Genomic DNA, 26,831 nt, shown 5'->3' on the forward strand with positions numbered 1-26,831 from the left:
GTGTGAGGTGCTTCCCCTGCATGGGGGAGGGGAAATGTGCACTTATCCACACAGACATCTGGAAGCCTTTTATTATCTAGATCTGTAGTTCTCAGAATTAGGGGCATGGTTAACAAGTCTGACTGCACATTGGAATCACCTGGGTGGCTTAAAAAAAATATTGACAACTGGGTCCCAGCCAGAGATTCTGATAAATTGGGATGAAGTCTAGGGATTCTAGCATGCAGCCAAAGTTGAGAAGCAGCCAGATGTTTGGGAATCATTACACACTTTGCTGCTCTTGCTCATCTCATCCCAGGAGACTCACAGTGCACATTTAACATATTAAAAGCTCCGACACACACACACACACACACACACACACACACACACACTAAAATAAAATAAAATAAAATATAGTAATTTTAAAAAGCTCTGACAGTTCCCATTCTAAAGAACTTGAATAGCCTTTTATAATCCAGTGTTTCCCACATTTATTTGATCCAGAAACATTTTGGGGGGTCATTACACCTTTTATGGGTTGACTTGTGCCCCCTGAAGAGATACATTGAAGTCCTAACACCCATTACCTCAGAATGTGACCAAATTTGGAAATAGGAACTGTTGCAGATGTCGTTAAGACCAAGTCATAGTGGAGTAGAGTGAGCCCTCAATCCACTATGACTAGTGTCTTATAAGAAGAGGAAAAGAGACAAAGAGAAAGACACAGGAGAAAAGGTCAAGTGATGGCAGAGGCATCTACAAACCAAGGAACACTGAGCATTGCTGACAAATGCTAGAAGCTAGAAGAGAAGACTCCTCTGGAGAGCCTTAAGAGGGAGTGTGGCCCTGTTGACATCTTGATTTTGAGCTTCTATCCTCCAGAATTCTGAGACAATAAATTTCTGTTGTTTTAATACCCAGTTTGTGGTACTTTGTTCCAGCTGCCCTAGCAAACTAATGGCATCCAACAGCATCTCTCAGACACAGTTTGAGAAACCCTGAACTAGAACCATTCAAAGGCAACCCCTGACTAAGAAAATAATTAATAATTATTAGTCTGTAAAAGACTAATGAAATAATTAGTCTGTAAAAGAGTTTTTTCCCCTTGAAGTCCATACTATTTTTATTTCTAGAAGAAAATTTATTTGGACAGTATATCACAGGTAGTGGCAATTGTATGTGTATGTCTATACATTTTTTATTAGCTTTTTTACATGCCACTCTTGGTAACTTATCCATGGACACAGAAAACATTGACTTGGAGAGATTACAGAATCAATGGTAAGTGTAGGCCCGAGGCTCTGGCCTTCTGCTGACTCTACAGAGGATTGTGTGTAGTCGAACAGCTTAAACCTGGAGCGCAGCTTGTGCAGGTTGAGGGGACTGGGCCTCTGACAGCAACTTGGGCTGCTCACTGCAGTTTTCAGGCTCCTGTCTTTTACATTTAACGCCCAGGAAACTGAGTATTTTCATCAGCAGCAAATCGACAATCTCTCCTTCCTCCGACAGCTGCAGAGGGAGAAAGAACCATACAACATATATAGACACATTCTCTTTGGGAGCTTTTCTTTCTAAGGGGAAATCATGGTTTTCTTGTGTAACTTGGTCCCTGCCAAAGTCACTTTGATTTTTAGACTTGCTTTTGTGAATCCAGGGATTCATCTCTTTCAGGGAATCTGAAGATTGTGTTCTCCCCACTTTATCCCAGGGGAGTGGGTGTTCCTTCTTCCCCTCTGATGAAAATGACAAAATTCCTCCATCCCCTTCCCACCCTCCCATCAGAGGTGATTAGGAATATATGTACAAAGCCTCTCATATATTGCTCCTGTTAATGGGAAATGGTGCCACTGAAAACAGTTTGGCAATTTCTCAAAATTTAAACCAGAGTCACCATATGACTTGTTGAAATAAACTTCTAGGCCTAGAGTGGAGCTGCTCCTGCCCAGGGTGCCATGTCAAAAAACTGAAATTTAGATAACATTTGTGTCCTGGTAAATGCTCCCCTTGACAGAAATGCAGTACTTTAGTCAGCCAGTCCCCAAATACCAGCCCAACTCTGGGCTCTATCCGTACTTATTTCTTTTTCCTTCTCACCCCAAACAGGTTGACTCTGTGGCCCCAGCCAATCGATATTTTTCATTTTTCTCTTCCTTGTTTTTTATTTTTATTTTTTATTCTTTATCCTATAAAAGCTCCGCCTTCCACCCTACCTTGCAGTTCTCTGAATGGACACTGATCACTTCATGAAGTATTAAAGTTTGTTTGTATCACCTAAGTTTTCTTTGATTATTTGTAACTAGAGGCCCGGCGCACGAAATTCATGCAAGAGTAGGCCTTCACAGCCCTGGCGACTTCATCCAGAAGTTTGTCTGGAAGGTCTTCCGGACAGTCATTCTGCTGTTCAGCTATTTGGTTGATTTGCATATTACACTTTTATTATTATAGATGGGTTCTCAACCTTGACTGAATATTAAAATCACACAGGGAGATTTCAGAAATACCCATGCTTGCATCATTCACCCAGGGATTCTGTTTTTAGTGGTCTCAGGTACAACAGTAGTAGTTTCCAAAAGCCCCCAGGTGATTAAAATGTACAATCAGAGCTGAGAATCACCGATGTAAGGAACAGTCCCACACTGGCAATCAGGAGACCCAATTTTAGCAAATTCAAGATCATTTGCTTACAATCTTGGTGAAGTAATTTTCTTCTTCTGGCCCTCAGTTTCCCCTCCCATGAAATGAAGGCTTTAAGCTACAATGGTCTCTCAAGTTCCCCTAATGTCTAATGCTGCTCAGCCAACCTTTTTCTATTTCAAGGTCAATGACTATTGAAGATTAGGCCAAAGGAATTCACCTGATAGTATTTTTGCTCTTCATTGAAGGCTACCAGGATGACAGAGATAAATAGATTCAGCACAATAAATGCCATGAAAACAATGCAGGACCCAATTAGGAAGGAGCCGAGCACTGGGCTGTGGTCCAGGACCTGTTAGGAAGAAATACAGAGTCATCCCTGAGGGTCCTGTGTCCTATTGGCCACCTCCCCCACTAGGTATCCTCAGAAGGAAAATTGGTCCTCAGAGTTAGGCAGAGCCTTGAGCCAGAAGGGCCCTTTTTGCCTGGGGGCTGGCAGTATGGGCAGTGCTCTCAAGAGCTGCCAGGAGAGTGAGAGGGCAGCATCCCTACTCCTTACTGCTGCCATTTCCAATTACGGTCACCATTTCTGGCTAGGGTCAGGAGCATTCCCTTCCAGGACTCCCTAGCGCAGCCCTCTCCTGAGAAGCCAGTACCTGATGTTCTTCTGTAAGCTGGGGTCCCCAGGGTGAGCTGTGGGCCTTAGTGTGGGGCTGTCTGCCTGGAGGAAGTGGAGCCTTTGTATTTGTCCATAGTTAACATGCACTTGCCAGGCCATGGACACAGGGTGATATCCACTGGGAAGGCATTTGAGGGGACTGCTTTTTCTAATTTTTGTAAAGGCTTGGTATAGATAACAGTGTCCATGTTCCCTTACCCTACCCCATTACCTCCTCATAGTTGAAGATTCCAAGCTGAAGGCTGATCATCGTTTCTGCTGCATCAAAGAGGGTTTTGTAGGAATGGAGTTTCCAAACAAATATCAAGTTTGACTATTACGGAAAGAGTCCTCATGAGCAGTGAAAGAAAACATGCAGTTCCTTAAAGCCTGCTGTTCGACAGAGTCAGTGGTCTGAGTCAGCCACATCCTTGGCCTGGCCTGGCTAAGCTACTGATACCTACATGAAAGTTGGTAGAAGTACACACCCAGTTTGTGCACTTCTGGGGCTCACACACCACCCACTAGGCTCCTACTGTATTCATTCAGATGGCTGTTCTAAAATTCAGTAATGAAACTGGGCTCTCTGAGGCCCAATCCTTTTTGCGTTGGGGGAGCTGGGTTGGATGGACAATAGGCTTCTTCTGCCTGGACAGGACCTTCTCCCCACCGTACTTTTCCCTCACCACCACATTCTCCACCCCAAAGATTTCCACGGGGGGTTGTGTCAGAGGGAAGCCCCGCACTGCATTGGCTCTGAGTCAATGACTTCTATTCTCAGAGGACACTGCAATTCATTGCAGTCTGTGCATTGAGTATGGAGGACTGAATAAATCCACATGAACTAAGAGGTTGGATGGGGTACTTTTGACAAAAGCAGACTCCAGCTTTTCAGCATATATACTCCATCAATGCACTGCACCCTATTTTTGAGGGTGAGAAAGGAAGATGGAGTGAGGTCAGGAATGGAGTCGGGGATCAGGGTTAAGGTGATAGTCAGGGAAAGGATCAGGAATGGGAAGAGGGTTAGAGATGAGTGGGGACTACGATAAGATAGATTATTGCGTGGTATGCAGATCAGGGGATGGTGAAACATGAGAGACTGGATGCAGCCAGAATGATAATTCAGAAAGGGCTTAGGGTGAGGAGTGAGTCAAGATTGAGTGAACAGTGTCAGGAGTGGGAGCCAGGGTTATGATGAGAATCATGGACTTGGAGAGGATGGGGAGCATATTTAGATGGAGATCAGGAAGTATTAGAGGTTCTTTGTTTCTCACATTTCTTGATATAAAAAAAGTTGATAGTTTAATTTTTTTTTCAGTCACAAAAGAAATGTGATTGTTTAAATGCTCTCAGTGTTAAGTGGCTGAATAAAATAGTGTTGGCCCTACTAAGTTCGTGCCTCATGTGTAGGACATTAAGCATTGACATGGCCTGCAGATACATCCATCCTCACTTCCCATCTCTGCCCCAGCTCAAGGACAGGACTGCCCAACTCATCTCCACATCCCCTGTCACAGAAGGAGCGCTTTGTGCATGTTTGAGCAATTGGGAAAGTCGGAAGAACTGGCACATCCAGGCAGGGTCTGGATACAGAAAGGAATCCTTCGCTGGAGATAGAGACTGTACCTCCTCACTCTTACCCAACTGAGGTCTCCGTTTGGAGTGACCAGTTCATGAGCTCCCAGATAAAAGGCCCTAGGTTCAGAAAACCCATCATCTCCCTCGGGTTCCCACGGTTTCTCTTACCCTAATTCCCAATCCCCTAGCACTGAGAAGTCTTTTGCTTCCAAGGAGACCAGCCCTGAGGTTTTCCCAAAAGGAGCCACTCACCGCAATGGAGTAAGGCAGGAGCATGATAAGGATGATGATAACAAAGCCAGAAATGTCTCCCCAGGCACGGTGTAGAGCTGATGTGATCATGTTCACTTTGGGGTTTAGCCTGAGCAGATGCCAAAGTTTCACTGTGGACAGCAGTACCAGGAAGGCAATGATGTAGCCAAGGGCAGTGTCAGCTGCAGCTGTCTCACTGAAACTGATCCCACTTTGGGACCAAGAAGGAAGATTGGGTCTCAGAGACTGTATATAGCTCAGCCAGAGTTCATTTGGACTCAGTTCAGCCCAGGATTAGACTTATCTGAGAGGCCACCACTTCCTACAACAGGTCTGGGAGACAGAGCTGTCCCAATCCCCCCAGCCAGGTAATGATGAGATGGCGATGGTGAGGATGATGGTGATAATGATGATGATGATGGAGATAGAGATGACAGTGATGATGGTGCTGGTGATGAGGATGATGAGGATAATTATGATAGGGATAGTGATGGTGATGGTGATCATGGGGCCTCAGCAGTTAGTGTGTGAGGCCGTTACCTAGCAGTCTTGGTTAACGGTTGCAGAGCTATGGAAGAATGACAAAGGAGGGATCCTCCCAGGGACCAGAGGACAAAGATGAGGGAGTACTGTGAACCTCCCCTCCTGGTTCGGGGTCACTAGATGCCACTTCCTCCTGTCTGAGAGAATGTCCCTACTGCCCTTACATTTAAAGGAGGGATGGAAGTACCATCCAGTTGCTGTGCTAAGTGAGGGCCTAATGAACTTTGTTGTTGTTGTTGTTATTTTTTATTTTTTTCAATTTCTTTATTGATTAGGGTGTCACATATTTGTCCTCATCCCCCCACTCCCATCCCCCACCCCTCCCCATGAATGCCCCCACCCCCCTGTTGTCCTTAACCATTGGTTAGGCTCATATGCATGCACACAAGTCCCTTGGTTGATCTCTCCCCCCTACTCCCACCCTCTCCTACCCTCCCTCTGAGGCCCGACAGTCCGATCGATGCCTCCTTGTTTCTGGGTCTGTTCTTGTTCATCAGTCTATGTTGTTCATCATTTCCCCTAGATGAGTGAGATCATGTGTTACTAGAAATATACTTATAAGAACCGAATGTGAGACGAGCAATAATAGTTATGCTGACAGGCAAATGAATCAGTCTGTAGTAAGTTTCTTTCTGGACCAACAGTTCTTTTGAGATCCAATTTCAATGTCCACCAGTTCCTTATGTGTACATGTCGGCACTGACTTTTCAGCTCTGGATGGTGGACAAATGGTGGTAATGCAGGTCCGACTCCCTCTGGTTTGGTCTCGCCTGGACGCAGGGGCGTGGCTTCACCCGGACTCAGGGGCGCGCGGCCTCACCCGGACCTGGGACCCAGCATCACCCAGGCCCCGGGGCGTGTGGCCTCACCTGGACCCAGGTGTGTGCAGCCTCACCCGGTCCCGGGATCCAGCCTCACCCGGACCCAGGGGACGCGTGGCCTCACCCGGACCCAGGGGCGTGGCCTCACCCGGACCCAGGGGCGTGGCCTCACCCGGACCCGGGACCCAGCCTCACCCGGACCCAGGGGCGCGTGGCCTCTCCCGGACCCAGGGGCGCGGCCTCACCCGGACCCGGGACCCAGCCTCACCCGGACCCAGGGGCGCGTGGCCTCTCCCGGACCCAGGGGCGCGGCCTCACCCGGACCCGGGACCCAGCCTCACCCGGACCCAGGGGCCCGTGGCCTCTCTCGGACCCAGGGGCGCGGCCTCACCCGGACCCGGGACCCAGCCTTACCCGGATCCAGTGGCGCACGGCCTCACCCGGACCCGGGACCCAGCCTCACCCGGATTCAGGGGCGCACGGCCTCACCCGGACCCAGGGGCGCATGGCCTCTCCCGGACCCAGGGGTGCGGCCTCACCCGGACCCGGGACCCAGCCTCACCCGGATCCAGGGGCGCACGGCCTCACCTGGACCCGGAATCCAGCTTCACCCGGACCCGGGACCCAGCCTCACCTGGATCCAGGGGCTCACGGCCTCACCCGGACCCGGGATCCAGCTTCACCCAGACCCAGGCTAATGAACTTTTAATTGCATTATGTCATCTGACTGAAAATCACCGAATGAGGGAGTATGCTGTCTCCATTTACAGGTAAGGACAGAGAGTTGGCATAAGGTCACAAAACTAGTGACATAATTAGTGGCATAACTGGTGGTGGAAGAATGACAGTTAGGATCCAGGTGTGTCTGATTCCAAAATCCAGGTTCTTCCCCTATCCCACCCTGCCATTCATTTCCCTCTCATGCCTTTGCACTCTAAATTCAGTATTAATGTTGGTGTGTCATTAAAAATGGCATAGATCTATATTTAATGACATAGATGGGAACCGTCTATAGAAAAAATTATATGATCTCAAGTTTTTAAAAGCATTTCATACACATGTATAATGCCCTAGTGAAAGTCTTCCTTTTACCTAATCTTCTGCCTTCTAGAACTTTCCTCCCTTTTTTGAACAGACTGGGGTGGCTTGTATGGATGGTGGCTTCCTCCTTTGGCTCCTGCAGCACCTTGTCCCACCCCTCTCCCCCTTTTAAAATACCCAACCTTCGCTCATGTCATCTAATTGTTCATATATGTGGAAATAATAACCATGTAAGCCCTCCTTTATGATGGCAATTAGCTCTAATTAAAGCAGTGGGCTCAAACTCATCTACATTTTAGAAAAAAACAACAGGAAAACATTAAAAATACTGTGCTGGGGCTCTGTCCCCGGACATCCTGATTTAGTAGGCCTGGACATCAGGGTTGAATCATCCCCCTGAGTGATTCTGCTGAGGAGCTAGGCCTCAGAACCATTGGGTTAAAGGGAGACTAAAAATATGAAGCATATAATTTGGTCTTAAAAAGTACTTTTAAAATTTAGGACCTAACTACAAAATGGTTTATCTATTTCAACAAGAAAACAAAATTTGCAAGTTTCTGAAATAAACACAAACTTTGGTTATTTGACTAATCAAAATACAACTGAGGGTTTCCTATAATGCCAAACTTAACTATACTCAGGTTTCTATCAAAAGTGGCAGATTTCTTTTGTTTTCTGACACTCAATATAAAAAGAGTACTGTAAAATTGTTTTATAATCCATCTAAGCAAGAAACCAGTCTGTGTGAATGTAAAAAAAAGAACCTGTTTAGATCATTGTAAGGAATCATAAAGCATGGCTAGTGTGGTACAATAATCACACTGGCTGGCAATGATCTCAGTCATTGTGACCTAAAACAGACTCACCATTGTCCCTTCCTAGAACTCAGGCTTTGTTCTCTAAGCACAAGTAGACAGAGTTTTAATGTAAAGGGCCAGATGGCACATATTTGAGGCCCTGTGGGCCAGTTTCCGTCCCAGTGACTTAACCCGGTTTAGAGGAAAACAGCCATAGATAACACATAAAGGAATAAGTGAGGTAGTGTTCCAATAAACTTAACTTACAAAAACAGGTGGAGGGCTGGATTTAGCTCCCTTGTCATCTTTTGCAGACCCCTTCAAGAGCTAAACCATCTTTAAGTTTTTAAAATAACTGTTCTGCATAAGTTTTATAATCAACTTAAATAAAAATAAAAGTACTTCTGATAATTTTTGAGCTCAAAGAATTCTATTGATACTGAGACATTTTTATGGACAGGGACTTTTAGAGAGGGTAGAGTTTTTGTCATATATTTGGTGTGGCAACATGGGTGTGGCACAAAGTAGAACTCAATTTGGGTATGTTGAATGAGTGAGACATTCTAGAGTGGAAGTTAGGAGTGTAGAGTTCAAATTCTAGGCCTTGAGTTTCCTTGCTGTGTGACTTTGCACAAATAACTTAACCTCTCTGAGCCTCAATTTTCTCATCTGTGAAAAAGGGATGATAATAATATCCCAACCCCAAACAAGAGGAATCCAAAGAGGACCACACCAAGACACATCATAATTAAAATGCCAAGGGCAAAAGACAAAAAGAGAATCTTACAAGCAGCAAGAGAAAAACAGTTAGTTACCTACAAGGGAGCACCCATACGACTGTCAGCTGACTTCTCAACAGAAACTATACAGGCCAGACGGGAATGGCAAGAAATATTCAAAGTGATGAACAGCAAGAACCTACAACCAAGACTACTCTACCCAGCAAAGTTATCATTCAGAATTGAAGGGCAGATAAAGAGCTTCACAGATAAGAAAAAGCTAAAGGAGTTCATTACCACCAAACCAGTATTATATGAAATGCTGAAAGGTATTCTTTAAAGAGAGGAAAAAGAAGAAAAAAGTAAAGATAAAAATTATGAACAACAAATACATATCTATCAACAAGTGATCCTAAAAATCAAGTAAATTAAAAATCTGAGGAACAGAATAAACTGGTGAACATAATAGAATCAGAGGCATAGAATGGGAGTGGATTGATAATTCTCAGGGGGAAAGGGGTGTCTGTGTGGGGGGTACGGGAAGAGACTGGACAAAAGTCATAAACCTATGGATAAGGACAATGGGGGGGAGGTAAGGGCAGAGGGGGGGTGGGAACCAGGTGGTGGGGAGATATGGGGGAAAAAAGGAGAAACAATTGTAATAATCTGAACAATAAATATTTATTTTTAAAAAAGTATATTAAAAAAAATAAATAAATATCCCAGAAGTTTCAGAAAGGTGAAAGTAGATGATTTTAAAGTGATGTCTTTAGCCCTAGCTGGTTTTGCTCAGTAGATAGAGCATCGGCCTGTGGACTGAAGGGTCCGGGTTTGATTCCAGCCAAGGGCACATGGACGGGTTGTGGGCTCGATCCCCAGTAAGGGGCATGCAGGAGGCAGCCAATCAATGATTCTCTCTCATCATTGATGTTTCTATCTCTCTCTCCCTCTCCCTCTCTGAAATCGATAAAGAAATACATTGAAAATAAATAAATAAAGTGGTGTCTTTATGACTGTGTACGGCATCCAACAATAACTCAATAAATGTTAGCTCTGTCTATAAAATCAGTGAGTCAAGAAACACACTGGTTCAAAGTAAAAACTGGGATCCTGCAGATATACAAGCTATAAGCTTTGATTATACTACAAGTTTGATTATGTTACTCCTTCAGGTAGAAACCATCAATGCTCCTTATTTCCTTGAGCATAAAATATGAACTTCGAGACTTTTCCTGATCTGACCCCTTTTCTCTTCTGCTTTGCTTCTCACTGGTACTCAATTCCTACCCTACACTGCAGCCACACAACACTTTGTAGTTCTGAGAATGTGCCATGCCTCATATTTTCTCATGTTCCTTCTGCCCGGTACACCATTTCCACCTAGCAGATTCATGCTCAGTTACTTCTCATTTAGGAAGTTCTCCACTCTGCATCAAGAGAGGGTTAGGTCCCTTCTCTGTGTACACACAGTCTTCTGAGAGTTCCTCCTTTAAAGTATATGGCCTATGGTTATTGGTTCTCTATAAGGCTGATGTTGACAGAGACCCACACCTGTTCCTAGAAAGAACAGTACACCAGGTGGCTGACACAGGTCCTGGGGCAAGGGGACCATAGCTGGGTGATGACTATACAGGTTTTTTACAAGCGTGGTGTTGGCCCACATGAAGAACTCCTGGAAACTCAGGACAGCTGAAAAGCCTTGGGTGAAGCTATGCTTAAGGTGTCTGTTGAAGTTGTAGGCATTGGGGTCCCTCTGTCCATAAGCCACCAGCAGCAGCATCCACAGGAAGCCCAGGTATGCTGGGAAAGGAAGCATAGCCCCTGGTCAGGCAGAGTCCCCACTCCCACCAAGCCCAGGAAGGAAACAGAATGGCACATGGGATCAGAACAATTGAGGTTCTGTAGACCAATTATTCACCTCTCTGGTGACAATGGAACTGATTTTTATAGAGACAATAGAAAGAAAGAGTCCACAGACCGTGAACCTTCTAGGTTCAAATCCTGACTCTGTCACATTCTATCTATATGCCCTTTCCAAATGTTTTAACCCTCTGTGCCTCACTTTCCTCATATATGATATGGGGATAATAATTATATTATACAGGGCTGTGATGAAGAAGTCAAGAAATTAATATTTATGAAGCACTTAAAATAGTGCCTGCTCAAGTTCATGTTATATGAGTGTTTCCTAAATAGAATTTTTAAAAAATGGGGCATTTGCCATATTGTAATGCTGGGGATAGAGTGATGAAGATGACAGATGTGTTCCCTGCCCTCATGGAACTCACCTGTCTTGTAGGAGACTGGTGAGTGTGATGTAAGGGCCAAAGAACATATAAAGATTTCGTTTAGGAGGCCAGATATCAGAATCATGTGGGGAATTAGGAGCCTTACTGAATCAGACTCTCTGGGTCAGGGACTGGGAATCTGCAATATGGAAACCTCTTCCTGGGATGACTTCTCGGGGCTTTTGCCCACACCCCTCGGAACTCTTCACTCTGCACATGCTACTTCTCCTGCACAATCCTCCCTGCTCTCTGCTTTGGCCAGGATCATGGTCAGCCAGTGGGAAGGCAGGCCAGGAGTGCTGCAAGGTCCGTGTTCTCCTCAGGACCATCTTCACCAGTGACCTAGTGGGTGACAACTTGGGGGTGTGTACTACATGCTCCCAGCAAGGTCACCAGCAGAACTGAGCCCTAGTTATCCACATGGAAACCACTCATCACCCCACTTTCCATTGGCTTTCTTCTCTCCCCCTGCACTTTCCCCTTCCCTACCAATATTCCCTATGATCACCTCCCAAACCAACTATATGTACCCAGATCTGCTTGTGGGGAACCCAGACTAAGATATACATAGGCTTTAAAGCTTTTGGTCAGAGGAAGCCTATCTGAAGATATAATAGTCTTTGGGCTGAAAATGAAAGAATAAGAGGACTTAGCCAGAAGAAAAGGTAGGGAAGAGGGATAAGCACATTCCAGCAGACTAGTGGAACAGCCTGGGCAAAGACCTGGGGTCAGGAGTGGGTACGGTGTCCCAGGAGCTGTAAAATCCTGTGTCACTGGAGCTCAGGGCAAAAGGGGTCGAGAGAGGTGACCTGCTGTGGATGGAGCCACAGTGGGGAGTTTGATCCGAAGGGCCACTGAAGAAATTTAAGTGTCGGGCAGAAGCTGGAGTGAGCTAAAATCTTGGGAAAATGTCCAAGATGCAGTGTGGGGCTCATCAGAGGTTGCACAGTTCCTTTTCAAGTCTGTGTTGAGAACCAGCCAAGTGGGAAGATTGCTCACGGGTAATCTTGGCTGCCTACCCAAGATTTCTCTGATTAGAGCCAACGCTTTCTGTTCCTTGAGGTGGGTGGTTTTCATCTTCTCAATGTTGGCAGCCAGAGGCGGCTGGTAGACATCCTTTCTGCTGTTTCTTCGTACTCGGAACAGGGCAGAGGGGGTCTGTGAAAGCAAGAACACAAGGATAGTTCCCCATGGGCAGTGGAATCAGGCTGTACATTTGCAACCAGTACAGCTAGGATTCACAGTTCCTCCCTTGTGGGAGCCATTACCCAACACTGCCCTCCATGCTCTGCCCACGCTATTCCAGTGCCCGGAACTCCATCCCTTTTTCTTCATGTGGGGAATTGTCCTGGTACTGAAAATTAATACCTTCCCCTCCCTGAAGGGTTACTCACTCCTGGATGCCATCTTCCTTGCACTCCTGGATTCTAAGATGGATCCCAACACTTTCAAAAGGATGGAAGAATGAGGGTAAATAGTATTTCAAGAAAAGTCATGCCATGTCTAATTCCAGTATCTTCTTTTTCAGACCACATTATTGAGATATAATTTTCATAAATTCACCCATTGGAAGTCTACAACTCAATGATTTTAGTACATTTTAAACAATCCAATTTTAGAACATTTTCATCACCCCCAGAAGGTTCTCTTCATGTCCCATTGAAGTCAGTCCCCACTTTCACTCTATTCCCACCCTCAGCCCCATTAATTTGCTTTCTGCCTCTATAGGTTTTCCTTTTCAAGATATTTCATATAAATGGAATCATATGTACGTAGTTTCTTGTATCTGGCATCTTTCAATTAGCATGTTTTGGAGTTCATCCATGTTGTTGTAGTTAGTTCATCCATGTTGTTCACCCATTTTAGTAGTTAGTTTATTTTTATTGTTGAGTAGTATTCCATTGTATGGATATACTTCCTTTGTTTTTCCATTCACCCATTGATGGATATTTAGATTGTTTCTAGTTTTGGCTAACATGAATAATGCTGCTATGAACATTCAAGTACAGGTGTTTGTGTGGACATATATTTTCATTTCTCTTGGGTAGATTCTTAGGAGTGGCCAAATATCTTTTGGCTATTTCAAATGAAGCTGCTATGAACATTTGGGCACAGGTTCCTATGAGAATATAAGTCTTTGTTTCTCTGAGATAAATGCCTAAGAGTTCAATTGCTGGAGCATATGCTAAGTCTGTTTTTAGATTTTAAAGGAACTGCCAAACTGTTTTCCAGAGTGGCTGTACCATTTTATATTACCACCAGCAATGTATGAATGCTCCAGTTTCTCTTCATCCTTGTCAGCCTTTGGTTCTACCACTTTTTTTCACTTTAGCCATTCTGGTAGGAGTATATTAGCCCAACTTTTTTTTTTTTTTCTCCATTCCCTTCTGTTCACCCTCACTGCCAGCACATGTCATCTCTTGTCCGGACCATTTTGATATTCTTCCTAATGGCCTCCCCACTTCCACTTTTAACATAATACCTCTGTTCTCCAAGAGTAGCCACAGTAATCTTTCTAAAATCACAAATAGGCCATGCTGCTCTCCTATTTAAAACACTTTGAAACCCTAACATTGACCCAGATCCTACAAGATCCTTGCATGACCTGCTCTCCACTCACCTCTCTGCCCTCATCTTGAACCATTCTCCCTCCCACAATCCCAAATGATTCATCCACACTGTCAGTAATTGCTATAAAATGACAAGCTGCATATCACCTCAGGGCCTTTGCACATTTCCAGTGTGTAATTCCTCCTTGGCCCCATCCTCTAGGAGCCAGCTTAGGTACCACCTCAGTGGAGAAGCCTGCACTCTCTTATTATCCCACACCTAGTTCTCATCACAACTCATACTTATATGTCTACTTGTGCATTTAATTATTTAATGTGTCTCTCCACATGGGCTGTTCATTGCGAGGGCAGCAACCTGTTCCGTCTTGTCAATGCTGTGTTCCCTGGGACTGGGGTAGGAGCAGAGATTGACTTCAAATGGGCAAGAGGTAATCTGGGGTGATGAAGCTTTTCCAAGTCTTAATTGTGGTGATGGTTGCACAACTCTATAAATTACTGCAATCAATGAATTATACATTACGAGTAGATTTCATATAAATTATGTTCCCAGGCCACTGCACTGTCTGGCACACAGCAAGTACTCCCTGAATAATTGCCAAAGGAATGACTTAATGAATATTTAATTAGTCTGGAGGGTGGCCTCTCCTTAGAGAAAAATTACTCTTGTCTTAGGAAGAAGATTTTAATGGACCTTTGGATTTGCAAAGCCAAAACCCTAATTTATAATGGAAGAATACAGGCCCGTGTGGGTAAGAACAACAGTGCATACTGATGTAAATACATGGGCTTTTGTTAGTTCCTGTTTTATTTTCCCTGAAGCTCAAGATAACTGCATAGACTTTAAGAGTGTTGATTCTGTTCTGTTTGCTTGTTTGCTTTTGTAATTCTCTTATTGTCAACACCCTCAGGAGTTTCTATTGGTAAGTGAGAAATCAGGTTGAGGGAAGGGGTCTGGTCATGGGGCTCCTCCAACAGGGCTCATCTTGACTATGTTCTAGTAAAACTACAAAAATAGGCGTTGGGCTAGATTTGGGCCCCTGGTTATAGTTTGCAGATCCTTTTCCTAGAACTCCAGCTTATAGCAATCTTTGCAGCCAATCCACATGCTTTTGTGTATGTGTGTGTGTGTGTGTGTGTTTCCATTCTAAAGACCAGGGAGCTGAGCCTTGGAGAAGAAAACTGCTTGATTGAAATTACAATCAAGGGTGAGGGCCAGAGAATGATAGCACAGAGCATGGCCCCAGAGGTGCCTCTAATGGCCAAGGAGTCATGCTTAGGTGTCAGATAGAAAGGCCCAGTAAAGAAGGAATAAGATTGCTCAAGTGACAACGGAGTCACTTATTCTGGATGTTTCACCAGTCAGGGGTAAAGAGCAGATGGGGAGCAAAATCTGAGGCCTGGACCACTCACCCAGTGGTTGGGCTCTCTAGGGCTTTCTCAGCTTTGTCAGATTCCAGGTCCCTGCCTGCACCATTACCTGGGCTGGACAAGTGTTCCAGGAGAGAGGCCATAGGTTCCTCTTCGTCCTCCACGCTCTTTAAGACCAGTGCAAAGAAGGCAGCAAACCCCAGCACCTGGAAAATACCCATGTTGAACACCAAACCCAAGTTGGAAACTACCAACTACTGGTCTGAGAGAGGGTGGGACTGGGGCCACTTTTATGTCCTTGTCCCAGGAGCCATACTCTGGGTAAGTCAGGTAGGAACTAGCCCATCCTCTGTAGAGAGGGCACATGTTTATGAAGGGTGAGGGCCAGGGCTTGCATGCACCTGGCTCATACTCCAATGTGAGGTGAGTTAAGCTTCCCTCCTCCCTTTCTTCCTGTATTAAGTGATTAGCCCTTATACTGTCTCTGATGTAAGGGTTCAGAACAGGCCTCTCCAATAAGTTTCTTTGCTATGTGAATTGTTTTGAGTTGAGGGAATCAAGGCCCTGCAAGCTCATGAGCAATTTTTACCTCTCTCTTAAGTAATTTAAATTAGGGAGCTTGCCTATAGTAAGAGTTATTACAGTTTTTATGACCTATTTGTAGGGCAGGGTAAACTTCTAATTGCTGAACACCTGCTCTTATCATCCTGCAAGGACCTTCCTCCCCTCTGAAGCCCCAAGGTGATTCTTAGCTCAGAGTGTCATATATATATCTCATTTTCCTTCTCTGTCTTTGAACCTCTCATGTATATGGGTTCTCTGACTCCTTCATGTATATCAGGTTCTCATTCATATGTGTGTATTAAATTTGGTTATTTCCTCTTGTTAATCTGTCTCATGTAGATTTAACTGTTAGACCAGCTGAAAGAATCTTGAGGGTAGAGGAAAGTTTATTCCTCCCCAACAGTACCTACAGTACACAAGTATAATAGGATTCTGTGGTTTGATTGGGAATAGAAAGGCCCAGAACTCTGTTCTTAAAATTCTCAGACTAGGTTGGGGGAGGTGTCAGGAACTGTTGAAATCTTCTGACAAAGGCTGTTCATGACAAGGCAGAGGGCCAAAGGGAAGAAATGGGGTAGCAGATTTGGTGAGTCTCAAAGGCGTAAAGATTCACTGAAAATGTCCCCTCCTTTCTTTAGCTTCCCCTAACCCACACACACAGTACTCCTACCACCTGATTTTTTTCCAGGGAAAGCTGTGACCTTGAACTCCAGGCCAGGGCTCAGTATTTCTTCTACTCTGACAGTAACTTTACATTTCAGAAATAGGATTGCATCTTCTAATAGTTGTACACATTTAATGACTTGGGGGTTTTATCTGAAGGTCAAATTCCTGTAAATTGCTGGTCTGTCTTACAATTAAAAGCATCTTAGAATTGAGGAAATTTGGTGTTATTCCTATTTATATGTGTAGTCTAAGGGCAGGATGCTTATGACCTAAACTACTACTACTACTACTACTACTACTACTACTTCTTCTTCTTCTTCTTCTTCTTCTTCTTCTTCTTCTTCTTCTTCTTCTTCTTCTTCTCCTTCTCCTTCTCCTTCTCCTTCTCCTTCTCCTTCTCCTTCTCCTTCTCCTTCTCCTTCTCCTTCTCCTTCTCCTTCTCCTTCTCCTTCTCCTTCTCCTTCTCCTTCTCCTTCTCCTTCTCCTTCTCCTTCTCCTCCTCCTCCTCCTCCTCCTCCCCCTCCCCCTCCCCCTCCCCCTCTCTCTCCCCTCCTCCTCCTCCTCTTCCTCCTCCTCCTCCTCCTCCTCCTCCTCCTTCTTCTTCTTAGCTTTTATGATTTCACAGAGAGGAAAGGAGATGGAGAGATAGAAACTTCAATGAGAGAGAATCATTGATCGGCTGCCTCCTGTACCACCCCCCACCAATTGGAGATTGAGCCCACAACCTAGGCATGTGCCCTGACTGGGAATCAAACCATGACCTTTTGGTTCATAGGTTGACACTTAAACATTGAACCACACTGGCTGGGTGACCTTACCTTCTACTTTTTAAAAAAATATCCTCTCTATGATATTTTATGTTTTTCTTTTTGTTAATCCTCACCTGAGGATATTTTTCCATTGATTTTTAGGGTGAGTGGAAAAGAGGGAAAGACAGAGAGAAACATAGATGTGAGAGAAACATATTGATTGATTGGTTGCCTTCTGCATGAGCCCTGACAAGGGCCTGGACCAGGGAGGAACCTGCAACCAAGGTCCATGCCCTTGACTGGAATTGAACCTGGGACCATTTGGTTGGCAGGCCGACGCTCTATCCACTGAGCCAAACCAGCTAGGGCTGACCTTAACTTCTTAACTTCAGGTTTTCTCATCTATAAAATGGAGACAAGGTCCTTCCTGAGGGTGATTGTGATGATGAAATGCCAGCATCTCAGTAAACCACTAAGCCTGGCCTAGAGTGAGTGGCCAAAAGCTTGGGTCATCATGGTACTCATCTTCATTATTGTTCCTGCCCTGGGACCTGCACAGAGGTGGTGTTCCATGCAGTTTTGTTGAACGAATAGATGAAGAAACAGCTGAAGTTAGGACAAGGCAGCTAGCAGGAGAGAAAGTAAGGGGTCCTGACCTTCAGGGGCTGGGTGACAAACACACTCTCTACAAAGGAGACGGCCATGGAGATGAGCCACTTGAGGGAGCTGGTCCTCCTGTAATGCAAGCCATATAGCATGGTGAAGAAGGCTGCCACACCGCTGGTGGCGGCCACCAGGAGCCAGCCCACCAGGACACACCACCGGGGCAGGCCTCGAGGGGGCTTGCTTGATCTCAGGGAGCTGTAATGGAAAGTGGATATAATCAGGGTGACACCACCCACTGGGGTTCAAGTTAAAATCTAACTCCACCCCATCAGCTGAGTGACCTTGGCCAAGCTTGTTGACCTTAGCCAAGCTCCCTGACTTCTTAGACCCTCAATTTTCTCTATATCTTGTACCTGCTTCAAAGGGCTATTCTATATTCTATCCAGTATACATATTGTAAAAATAATATAAGCAGAACCACTTCAAAATTGAGTCAGAGTACCATCCTAGAGGAACTTCCTTGCACATCCTACTCCTCTACCCTTTGGAATGTTAAAACAGGGCAAAATAACATTTGGATTAGGCCCAAAGCAACACTGTATTCCAAGCAACTGTTTGCAAAGCAAACAGGAAAGCAGACATTATGGTTATTGGCATGAAAATTAAAGACATTCTTTAGAATTAGCAGCACTGTGTTAGCTTATCTGCCTTTATAGAAATGCCTTTCTTAGCCTACTAACATCCATAGAAATTCCTTCTATTCATGTAATTTTTGCACTTACCTTTCTTATAAATACCTCTTGCCTTCACCTCCTAATCTGAACACTATTTGGGTTTCTGCCTGAATCATTGCTTCCTGAGTAGCTATTCTTTTGGATCTCATATAAAGGCTTGTTACTTCTCACCTTAGCCTTTTATTTTTGGGTTAACACTGTCCTATATAATAAAGAGCTAATATGCTAATTAGACCCAACAGCAGAATGACCGTCCAGACGACTGTCCGGATGACCTTCCAGACCAAGTCAGGGCTGCGAGGGCCGAGGCTGCTGGGGCTGTGAGGGCCGAGCCCCTTGCATGAATTTTGTGCATCGGGCCTCTAGTATATACAGTGTATATATTCTATTGAAGTCACATTTATTCAGTGCTACTAAGAGCCAGTCCCCAAGTGAAGTGCTTTACACAGATTTGCTCCATGAAGACTGTTGCTGTATAATTTTTTATTATGAAAATTCCTCCATACAAAAATCGGTGAGCATAAGGAATCCCCATCAACTACTTTTAACAATTATCACCACCTTATTTCATCTATCCCTGCTTTTTTTTTTTTTCCATATATGTTCTTATTGATTTTAGAGAGGGAATAGGAGAGGGAGAGAGAGAAAGAAACATCCATCAGCTGCCTCCTGCACTCCTCCTACTGGGGATCAAGCCTGCAATCCAGGCATGTGCCCTGAATGGGAATCCAACCCTGATGGCCTGGTTCATGGATCCATGCTCAACCACTGAGACACACCGGCAAGACCAAATATTACTCTTATTTACTGTGTTTTTCCTGGCAATCCCCCAGAGCTGACTCCCCACCCCCAACATCATCTTTTGTTTTAATCTGAAGGTGGTATTTATAAGTGATGGCTTCTGCCATTTTGGTGAGTTACTCAGTTTTGTTGGGTTTCTCTGATGTATACAGATTTGCATGTTATTAAATCTTAATTTGTTTTCCCCCTGCTAACCTGTCTCATGTCAATTTGATTATTAGAGCAGCCAGAAGAACCTTGAAGGGCAGAGTAAAATTTTTTCTCCCTGTGAGAATCAAAAAGTCTTTTCTGTCAAAGGTATAGTTACTAACTTCTTTTCCTTTGTGTATAAACCTCCATTTTGTAGCTTAACCTAGAACCTAGATCAACTGCCTTTTAGGCTTCACTTCCCTATAAGACGAAGGCCTAGTTTCACCCCATTTCCTGGTAGGCAGTTAAACTGCAAAAGTCAACCCCCCCCCCCCCCCCCCTTTTGTGCTGCCCTGTTTGAATTAGCCACTCGCGTCAGCTTGTGAAACCACACTCTTACCAATCAGCTCACGGTGCAGCAATGCGTCAGGGATAAAAGGAGAACAGACTTCCCTTTCCATGTGCTTGCCCACCAGATAGTTTTTTGGTTGGCTACACACCCTTCTGCAGAAGTAAAATTGCCTCGCCGAGCCATTTTCGAGTGTCTGTCTCATTCCTGCGACACCGTTTATTAGTAAGAGCATTCTAACATCCCTGACACAAATTTCACTAGTTATCTTTAAAAATATATTTTGATTGAAGTTCAATTTAGGAGATAGGCCTTATCATTCCCATTTTACAGATGTGGCTCAGAGATGTTGAAGGACTTGTCCAAGGGCTAACAGCTAGGAAACATCCCATTTAAAAATGGTTATGATCTGCAAAATGCTGTACAAATGGCAATAAATGCCTTCTTGTTCAAAACCCCCTTCCCAGAATTTGTGCAGGAATCCTGAATTTTTTTCTGCTGGGGGATCTGGGTGATCATTCTTCCAGAGTTGCTTGGGATGCCCTTTCCCCGAAGGCCCCAGGCTGGGGTCAGATACCCACTCAGCACCCAAGGGAGTGTATTACCTGGTGTGTGCTGGAGGTAGCGTGCCCAGCTATCCCATGAGGCAGCCCTTTAGGGTCTGCAGCTGTCTGAGGGCCCGGGCCTGGCTCTGGCAGTGGGGGAAGCCTCGGGGCCCTACCAGCCGCAGTTCTTGTTCCACATGCTCCAGCTGAAGGTGGAGACACTGCCTGTACACACTGTTCTTCCATGGGTCACTTGCGCCCACCTCATGTGTCAGGTATGGAATTTTTTCTGGAAGACAAGGGAGAGAAAGAGCATGCCCTGGTGTTGAAGGACAAAGCAGACTGTCAATAAAAACAATATTGTTAGTATCAGCTTTTTTGCATCAGGTACTTACTGTGCCAAACCAGGAGAAATCTGAGGCCAGAAAGATGGGGCAAGGTACCAGCCTCACTCAGCCAGTTAGGATTTGAATGTTCCCCCTTTCAGTGTTTTATCAAGGGCATTTTCAAAATTTCCTTACACATAGACAGAAGAGAAGAAAATAACTATCACCCTGCCATAACAGTGACCAACATTTTTCTAATCTTGTTTCACTCTGCCCCCAATATTTCCTTTCTCTGGAGTACCTTAAAGAAAGTCCCAGACATAGTGTTGCCTCATCTGCAAATACTCTAATATGCACAAGATTTGAATTTGAACCCAGGTTCACCTGATGTCAAAGATGGTCAGTCTTAATCTTTTGTCTTTAATAGCTTTTTTAATTATGAAAAATTTTAAACTTGTAAAAGAGAGAATGATAAGATGAACTGCACAAACCCACTTCTCAAAATCAACTCATGGCCATTCCTGTTTCATCTGTACTTCACCCACTCTCTTCTTGTGGATTATTTAGAAGCAAATTCCAAGCTTCATGTCACATCAATAAATATTGTAATACTAGTGACCCAGTACACATTTTCATGCACATTGTAAGGAAATTAATTAGAAGGTGGCTGGTGGGGCGGGACTGGGAGAGATGGTCCAGACACGCCCTGGAGTCAACCTCCCTCGGTCCCTCCCCAGCGTCTGCTGAGTGAGCCAGGTCCCTCTGGCAGGTGGGGGTCCCTTGGCCTGGCCTGAGGGGATTGGCCAAAACCAGCTCTCTAACATCCCCCGAAGGGTCCCGGAGTGCAAGAGGGCTCTCTGCAGAGTTGCTGTCGTACAGGGTGTGGAACGAAAACACAAGTGTTCAGTAAACCAGATTGGGGGCCGACAGTGCCCCAGCAACAACATAACCCACGGCCAAAGGTGGAATAGCGTGGCCCCATGAAGAATAGGGCTCCCTCCTCTCTGGTTTCAGGGTGCGTCACCTGAGAACCGCTGCTGCCATGTCACTGCAGCTCAGCAGCTTCTGCGTTGAGCGTCTGCCTCCTGGTGGTCAGTGTGCATCATAGTAATGGGTCGGTCGGAAGGTAGGAGGGACACTAAGCATATTAGCCTTTTATATATAAAGATGCTTCTATAGAAGATAAGGTCTCTTTTTAAAAACAAAACCAGAATGTCATTATCAATCTTTAGAATAATTAATGATAATCTCTTGATAGCATCAAATATCCAATGAGTGGTCAGGTTCCCCACCCCCCATTATCTCGTGTGTTTTCTTGTGTGTTTTTTGTTGTTGTTGTTGTTAATCCTCACCTGAGGATATTTTCCCATAGATTTCTAGAAAGAGTGGAAGGCGGCCGGGGGGGGGGGGGGGGGCGGAGAAGGGAGAAAGAGAGAGAGAGAGAGAGAGAGAGAGAGAGAGAGAGAGAGAGTAACATCGATATGAGAGAGACCATTGATTGGTTGCCAACCCCACCTGCCCTGACTGGGGATGGGGATGGAGCCTGCAGCTGGGGATCCAGCCTGCAATCCCGGTACATGCCCTTGACTGGAATCAAACCTACAACCTTTTAGTCCATGCGCTGATGCTCTATCCACTGAGCCAAACCTGCTAGGGCTCTACAGTTGGTTTGTTCAAATTTCAGCTTCCTACATTGTTTTAAATGGTATTTTGCTTTGAACAGGTAATACACATTTATTGCAAGTGTCAACATAGAAACATTCAAACCTGTAAATAATTTTTTTAGTTCATTTGAGTCAAACTGTCGACAATTGCCAGGAAGCAAAACCTCAGTGGATTGAGATAATGTTCTAGACTAGAGTCTAGAGAATGGTAGTTTTGCACCTTATTTTCTACATTCCAATCAAAAGAGAAGACATGACTGGGTTACATGAAATCCATTGGTGATAGATTAGGGAGACAGGAGAAAGCAAAGGGTGGGGGGGGGGTGAGTCTCTGGGATTGGATAAAAAGTAAAATGATAGCCCGGCTGGTGTGACTCAGTGGCTGAACATCAACCTATGAACCAGGAGGTAATGGTTTGATTCCTGGTTGGGGCACATGCCCGGGTTGCGAGCTCAATCCCCATTGTGGGATGTGTAGGCAGAAGCTGATCAATGGTTCTCTCTTATCATTGATTTCTCTCTCTCTCTCCCTCTCCAGTCCTCTATGAAATCAATAAAAACGTATTTTTTAAAATTCTTTATTGATTAAGGTATCACATATTTGTCCTCGTCCCCCCATTCCCATCCCATACCCCTCCCCACACATGCCCCCACCCCCCTGTTGTCCTTAACCGCTGGTTAGGCTCATATGCCTGCACACAAGTCCTTTGGTTGATCTCCCCCTTTACCCCCCACCCTTCCCTACCCTCCCCCCGAGGCCCAACAGTCTGATCCATGCCTCCTTGTTTCTGGGTCTGTTCTTGTTCATCAGTCTATGTTGTTCATTATTTCCCCTAGATGAGTGAGATCATGTGCTATTAGAAATACACTTATAAGAACCGAAAATGAGACAAGCAATAATGGTTATGGTGACAGGCAAATGAATCAGTGTGTAGTGAGTTTCTTTCTGGGCCAACAGTTCTTTTGAGACCCAATTTCAATGTCCAACAGTTCCTTATGTGTACATGTCAGCACTGACATTTCAGTTCTGGATGGTGGACAAATGGTGGTAATGCAGGTCCGACTCTGTCCGGTTTGGTCCTGGGCAATCTGCAGTGATGCACAGCTGCTAACTGCTAGTATGGGAAGACCAAGTCAGCGTCTTCCATCTCTGGACTGCTTCTCTTCTGTCTTCATGGCTGGAGTAGTCCTGTCAATTCCTCTCTTGCTGGAATCCACATGGTCTCGGAGTTGTTTTCTGAAAATATACAAACATATTCTCGACCAAAGGTTAATAAAGGAATATTTTCTATAAATTTGACTGGGGATCCTTTTTCAATTTTTGCCCAAATGATTTTCCTCTGGCTTGTTTTGTCACCTTGTGTGTTTTTCATGGGTGTCTTGCTTTTAGCCTTACAATTAATTTTCTAAAGTATTAATTTTCTAGATGTAATTTACTTACAGGATATTTTTCCTTACATGATATTCCTCTACTATCCCCTCCTTTTTTGATTTAAATAAAACGTATTTTTTAAAAAAGTAAAATGATAGACATATTTCTTTTACATTGGTGGGTATAGGATAGTTAGTCAACAATGAACTCAATAACAATGAGGGAATTTGTGGTCTCCACAGAGCGATCCTTGTGCTTTGAGAGGTTTGGAAAAAGAAAATTACTTTGATATTCCAAAGGTATGTTATCATAGATGCAAAAAGACAACAGACAGGCTTAGTTAAGGTGAAATTGACCTTTATCAGGGAAGATTTCTAGCCTACGACATGACTACCCATCATAAACTGCTCTTAGTAAACAGTTTTCATTTCAGACCATCCTTTGTGGTTATTTTAGGTCTCTGAGTTTGTAAGGCCACCACGCAGGGTTCCCCACTTCCCTGAGCTTGTCAGATTTAATATGTGGCCCCTTTTCGCCCACACAAGAAAAAAAAATTGAACATTTCTATTATTTCCTTACGGGAAACTTGACCTCATTACACGGAACCAGGCCTGGGTCCCTGGACCCTGAGCTGGGAGGCTGGCGCCCACGGGCACGTTTTCTTAGGGCAATAGGGGCCCTGAAGCATCCCTGTCCCATGATCCTTATCCAGTCACCAGTGAGAAGTGAATGTGGAAAAGGCTGTGGCTGGTTCAGACTAGATGTTGGTAAAGGCCTAGGGCAACGTCGGCTCCTCCTCCCTCTGACTCAAGCCTCCTCCCAAACCCTTCTGACCTGTGACTCCCTCATTGAAGCTTCAGCTAAGGTTCCAGTATCAACAGCCTTCCTGTTGCAAGCATTCTGGCAATATTTCTGAAAGATGCAATCACTCCCAATCAGAACACCCAATTACTGAATACCTGCTTTGTGTCACGCTGGAGCCTAAGTGTTGCATGTGTCTTATGATTTAAGTCAATCTTTGCAACAAGCCAAGGAGCTAGGTGGATCAATACTTCCATTATTTTAATTTAAACAACCACATGTGGAGAGTGGCTGTCATATTGGACAGCACAGATACAGAACTGTGGGAAGTTCTGTTGGGCAGCCTTGTCTAAACACTGGCAGCAAGGATCTGGGTGGAAGATGGACAGGAAAGGGGCAAGAGGAGAGAGACTAATTTAAACCAGAATAATGTATCTCACATAGAACTTAATAAAAGTGAAACCATGTTACAAAATTCTAGCAGAATATTGTCTCAAAAGGCTCTAAGTTTGAGGATTGCTATCTATCTGCTAAACAGAGATTAGCAAGTGTTAAAGAGTTGTCGACACAGTAATACTAAACTAAGACCTTTTTCTTGACTTAGACGGATTGGAAGAGAATGGAGAGGAATCTTTTTCACTCTTCGATTCAATGTTCTTTAATGTTTGTTTTTTTGTTGTTGTTTTTTACTGTCTTATCCATCCTCTGTGTCCTGTCCCACACATTTGGAAATGGATCTGTTTTGACTTTGCATCCCCCAAATACTTTACAGGAAAAAGAAATGGAGGCACAGAGAACTGAAGTATCTTGTCCAAAGTTACACAGCCCATTAATGGCAGAGCCAGTACCCAGCCATGGTTCTTTTGAGTGGCCAAAGCTATAAGGCTGGCCAGTGCTATTCTTAATTAAATACAGAAGAGCATGGCTTTTGCTTTGTGCATTCCATAATGACCTCCTATGTTGAGGTCGTCTTGTGCATGCTTGTTACATGCTTTCTGTGTGTTGCTTGGGGAATCAACAGAGACAAGATGGTCAGGTGGGTCCCATCTCACAATGCTCATGTTCCAGGAAGGACAGTGCAGACTTTAAACAACTCTCCACACAATTCATGATTTGGCAACAAGCAGTGTGAAAACAGTGTAAGAGAAGCTTCAAGGCTAAAGAGCATGTGCCTGGAGACCCTGTTGTGGGCTCCCCTGAGGAAGGGATGCTTAAATCCAGACCATAGGCTTACTAGGAGTTAGCCAAGTGAGGAAAGGAGAAAGAATATTCTAGATTAAAAGACTAGGCTGTGTGAAGGCCTTTAGTGGGAAGGCAGCTTGGCATTGTGAAGAGAGCAGGGTGAGTATGGTACTGAGATTGAGTCAGTGGCCAGTGTTGGAGTGAAGGCTGGTGAGGGAGACTCTGGTAGGACTTCTTGACCCCTTAGTGAACAGACATGCCCTCAGTCCTGTCTCCACCTGGATCCAACATGCCCCCCTGTCAGCACAGAAACATCAGGGCCTACCTCTCACTTGCTCTGTCCCAAGAGTGAGTGTTAATGGGCCCTCTCTCTGTTTGGCTTCTTCCCAGAACATCTGCCCTGCCATGTTCTGCAGACAGATGACGTCTTCTAGCAAGGCCAGCAGTTGGTTGATGTCCATCAAGTTTGCCGAGTCCCAGCCTGAGGCAGGGGATGGCATTTTCAGAACTTTAAACAGGGAGCTGACAAGTCTCCACATATCCTGCAGGTCAGACCAGGTAGGGTAAGGGATGTTAGCTACAGTTAAGGGGGCAGCCAAGTGGTCAAAAGCATTCGCCCTGGGGCCGGACAATGTGGGTTTGAATCCCAGCTCTGCCCACTGAGACATGATGTTGGACCACCCTGCACTTCCATTTGTCACCTATAAAATCCCTCTCCTAGAATTTGAACTGGTGCATTCCAGGCTGTATTCCTCAAAGTATAGCACTTTGTAGGCACTCAATAAAGTGCTTACTTACTGAGTGCATGAGTGCAGAGGGAGTCCTTTCTATGGGCTTACAGTCTGATCTATGATGAAGGTGCAATATTTTGTACACAGTAGTTTCTCTCCATTACCAATATTCCTCTCCATTACCCCAGAAATGTGTGTGTATGCATGTGTGTATATGTAGGTGTTGGTTTGTATATGTGTGCATGTGTGTAAACATTTATAAATTTGTGTATGTGTGCATGCATGTGTATGCGTGTAGATGCATGTATATGTTTGTGTATATCTGTATGCGTGTACATGTTCGTAGGCATGTGTGTTT

The 26,831-nt window shown here is 44.7% G+C and overlaps 1 protein-coding gene across 1 annotated transcript in view; it reads right to left on the reverse strand.

The window, feature by feature from the left end:
* Positions 1-1,329: 1,329 nt before the first annotated feature.
* Positions 1,330-26,831, reverse strand: part of LOC307092479 (polycystin-1-like protein 2) — a gene marked incomplete at both ends in the record, with an annotated part of 78,534 nt that continues 53,032 nt past the window's right edge. The window contains 13 exon segments of the mRNA XM_079759759.1: positions 1,330-1,491; positions 2,837-2,968; positions 3,507-3,608; positions 5,108-5,318; positions 5,424-5,619; positions 10,580-10,828; positions 12,336-12,465; positions 12,467-12,474; positions 15,364-15,460; positions 17,890-18,094; positions 20,458-20,486; positions 20,490-20,686; positions 26,068-26,284. Coding sequence (XP_079615885.1) covers positions 1,330-1,491; positions 2,837-2,968; positions 3,507-3,608; positions 5,108-5,318; positions 5,424-5,619; positions 10,580-10,828; positions 12,336-12,465; positions 12,467-12,474; positions 15,364-15,460; positions 17,890-18,094; positions 20,458-20,486; positions 20,490-20,686; positions 26,068-26,284 — 1,935 coding nt within the window.

The sequence above is a fragment of the Cnephaeus nilssonii genome (assembly GCF_951640355.1).
Source record: "Cnephaeus nilssonii genome assembly, chromosome: 20".
Classification (NCBI taxonomy): domain Eukaryota; kingdom Metazoa; phylum Chordata; class Mammalia; order Chiroptera; family Vespertilionidae; genus Cnephaeus; species Cnephaeus nilssonii.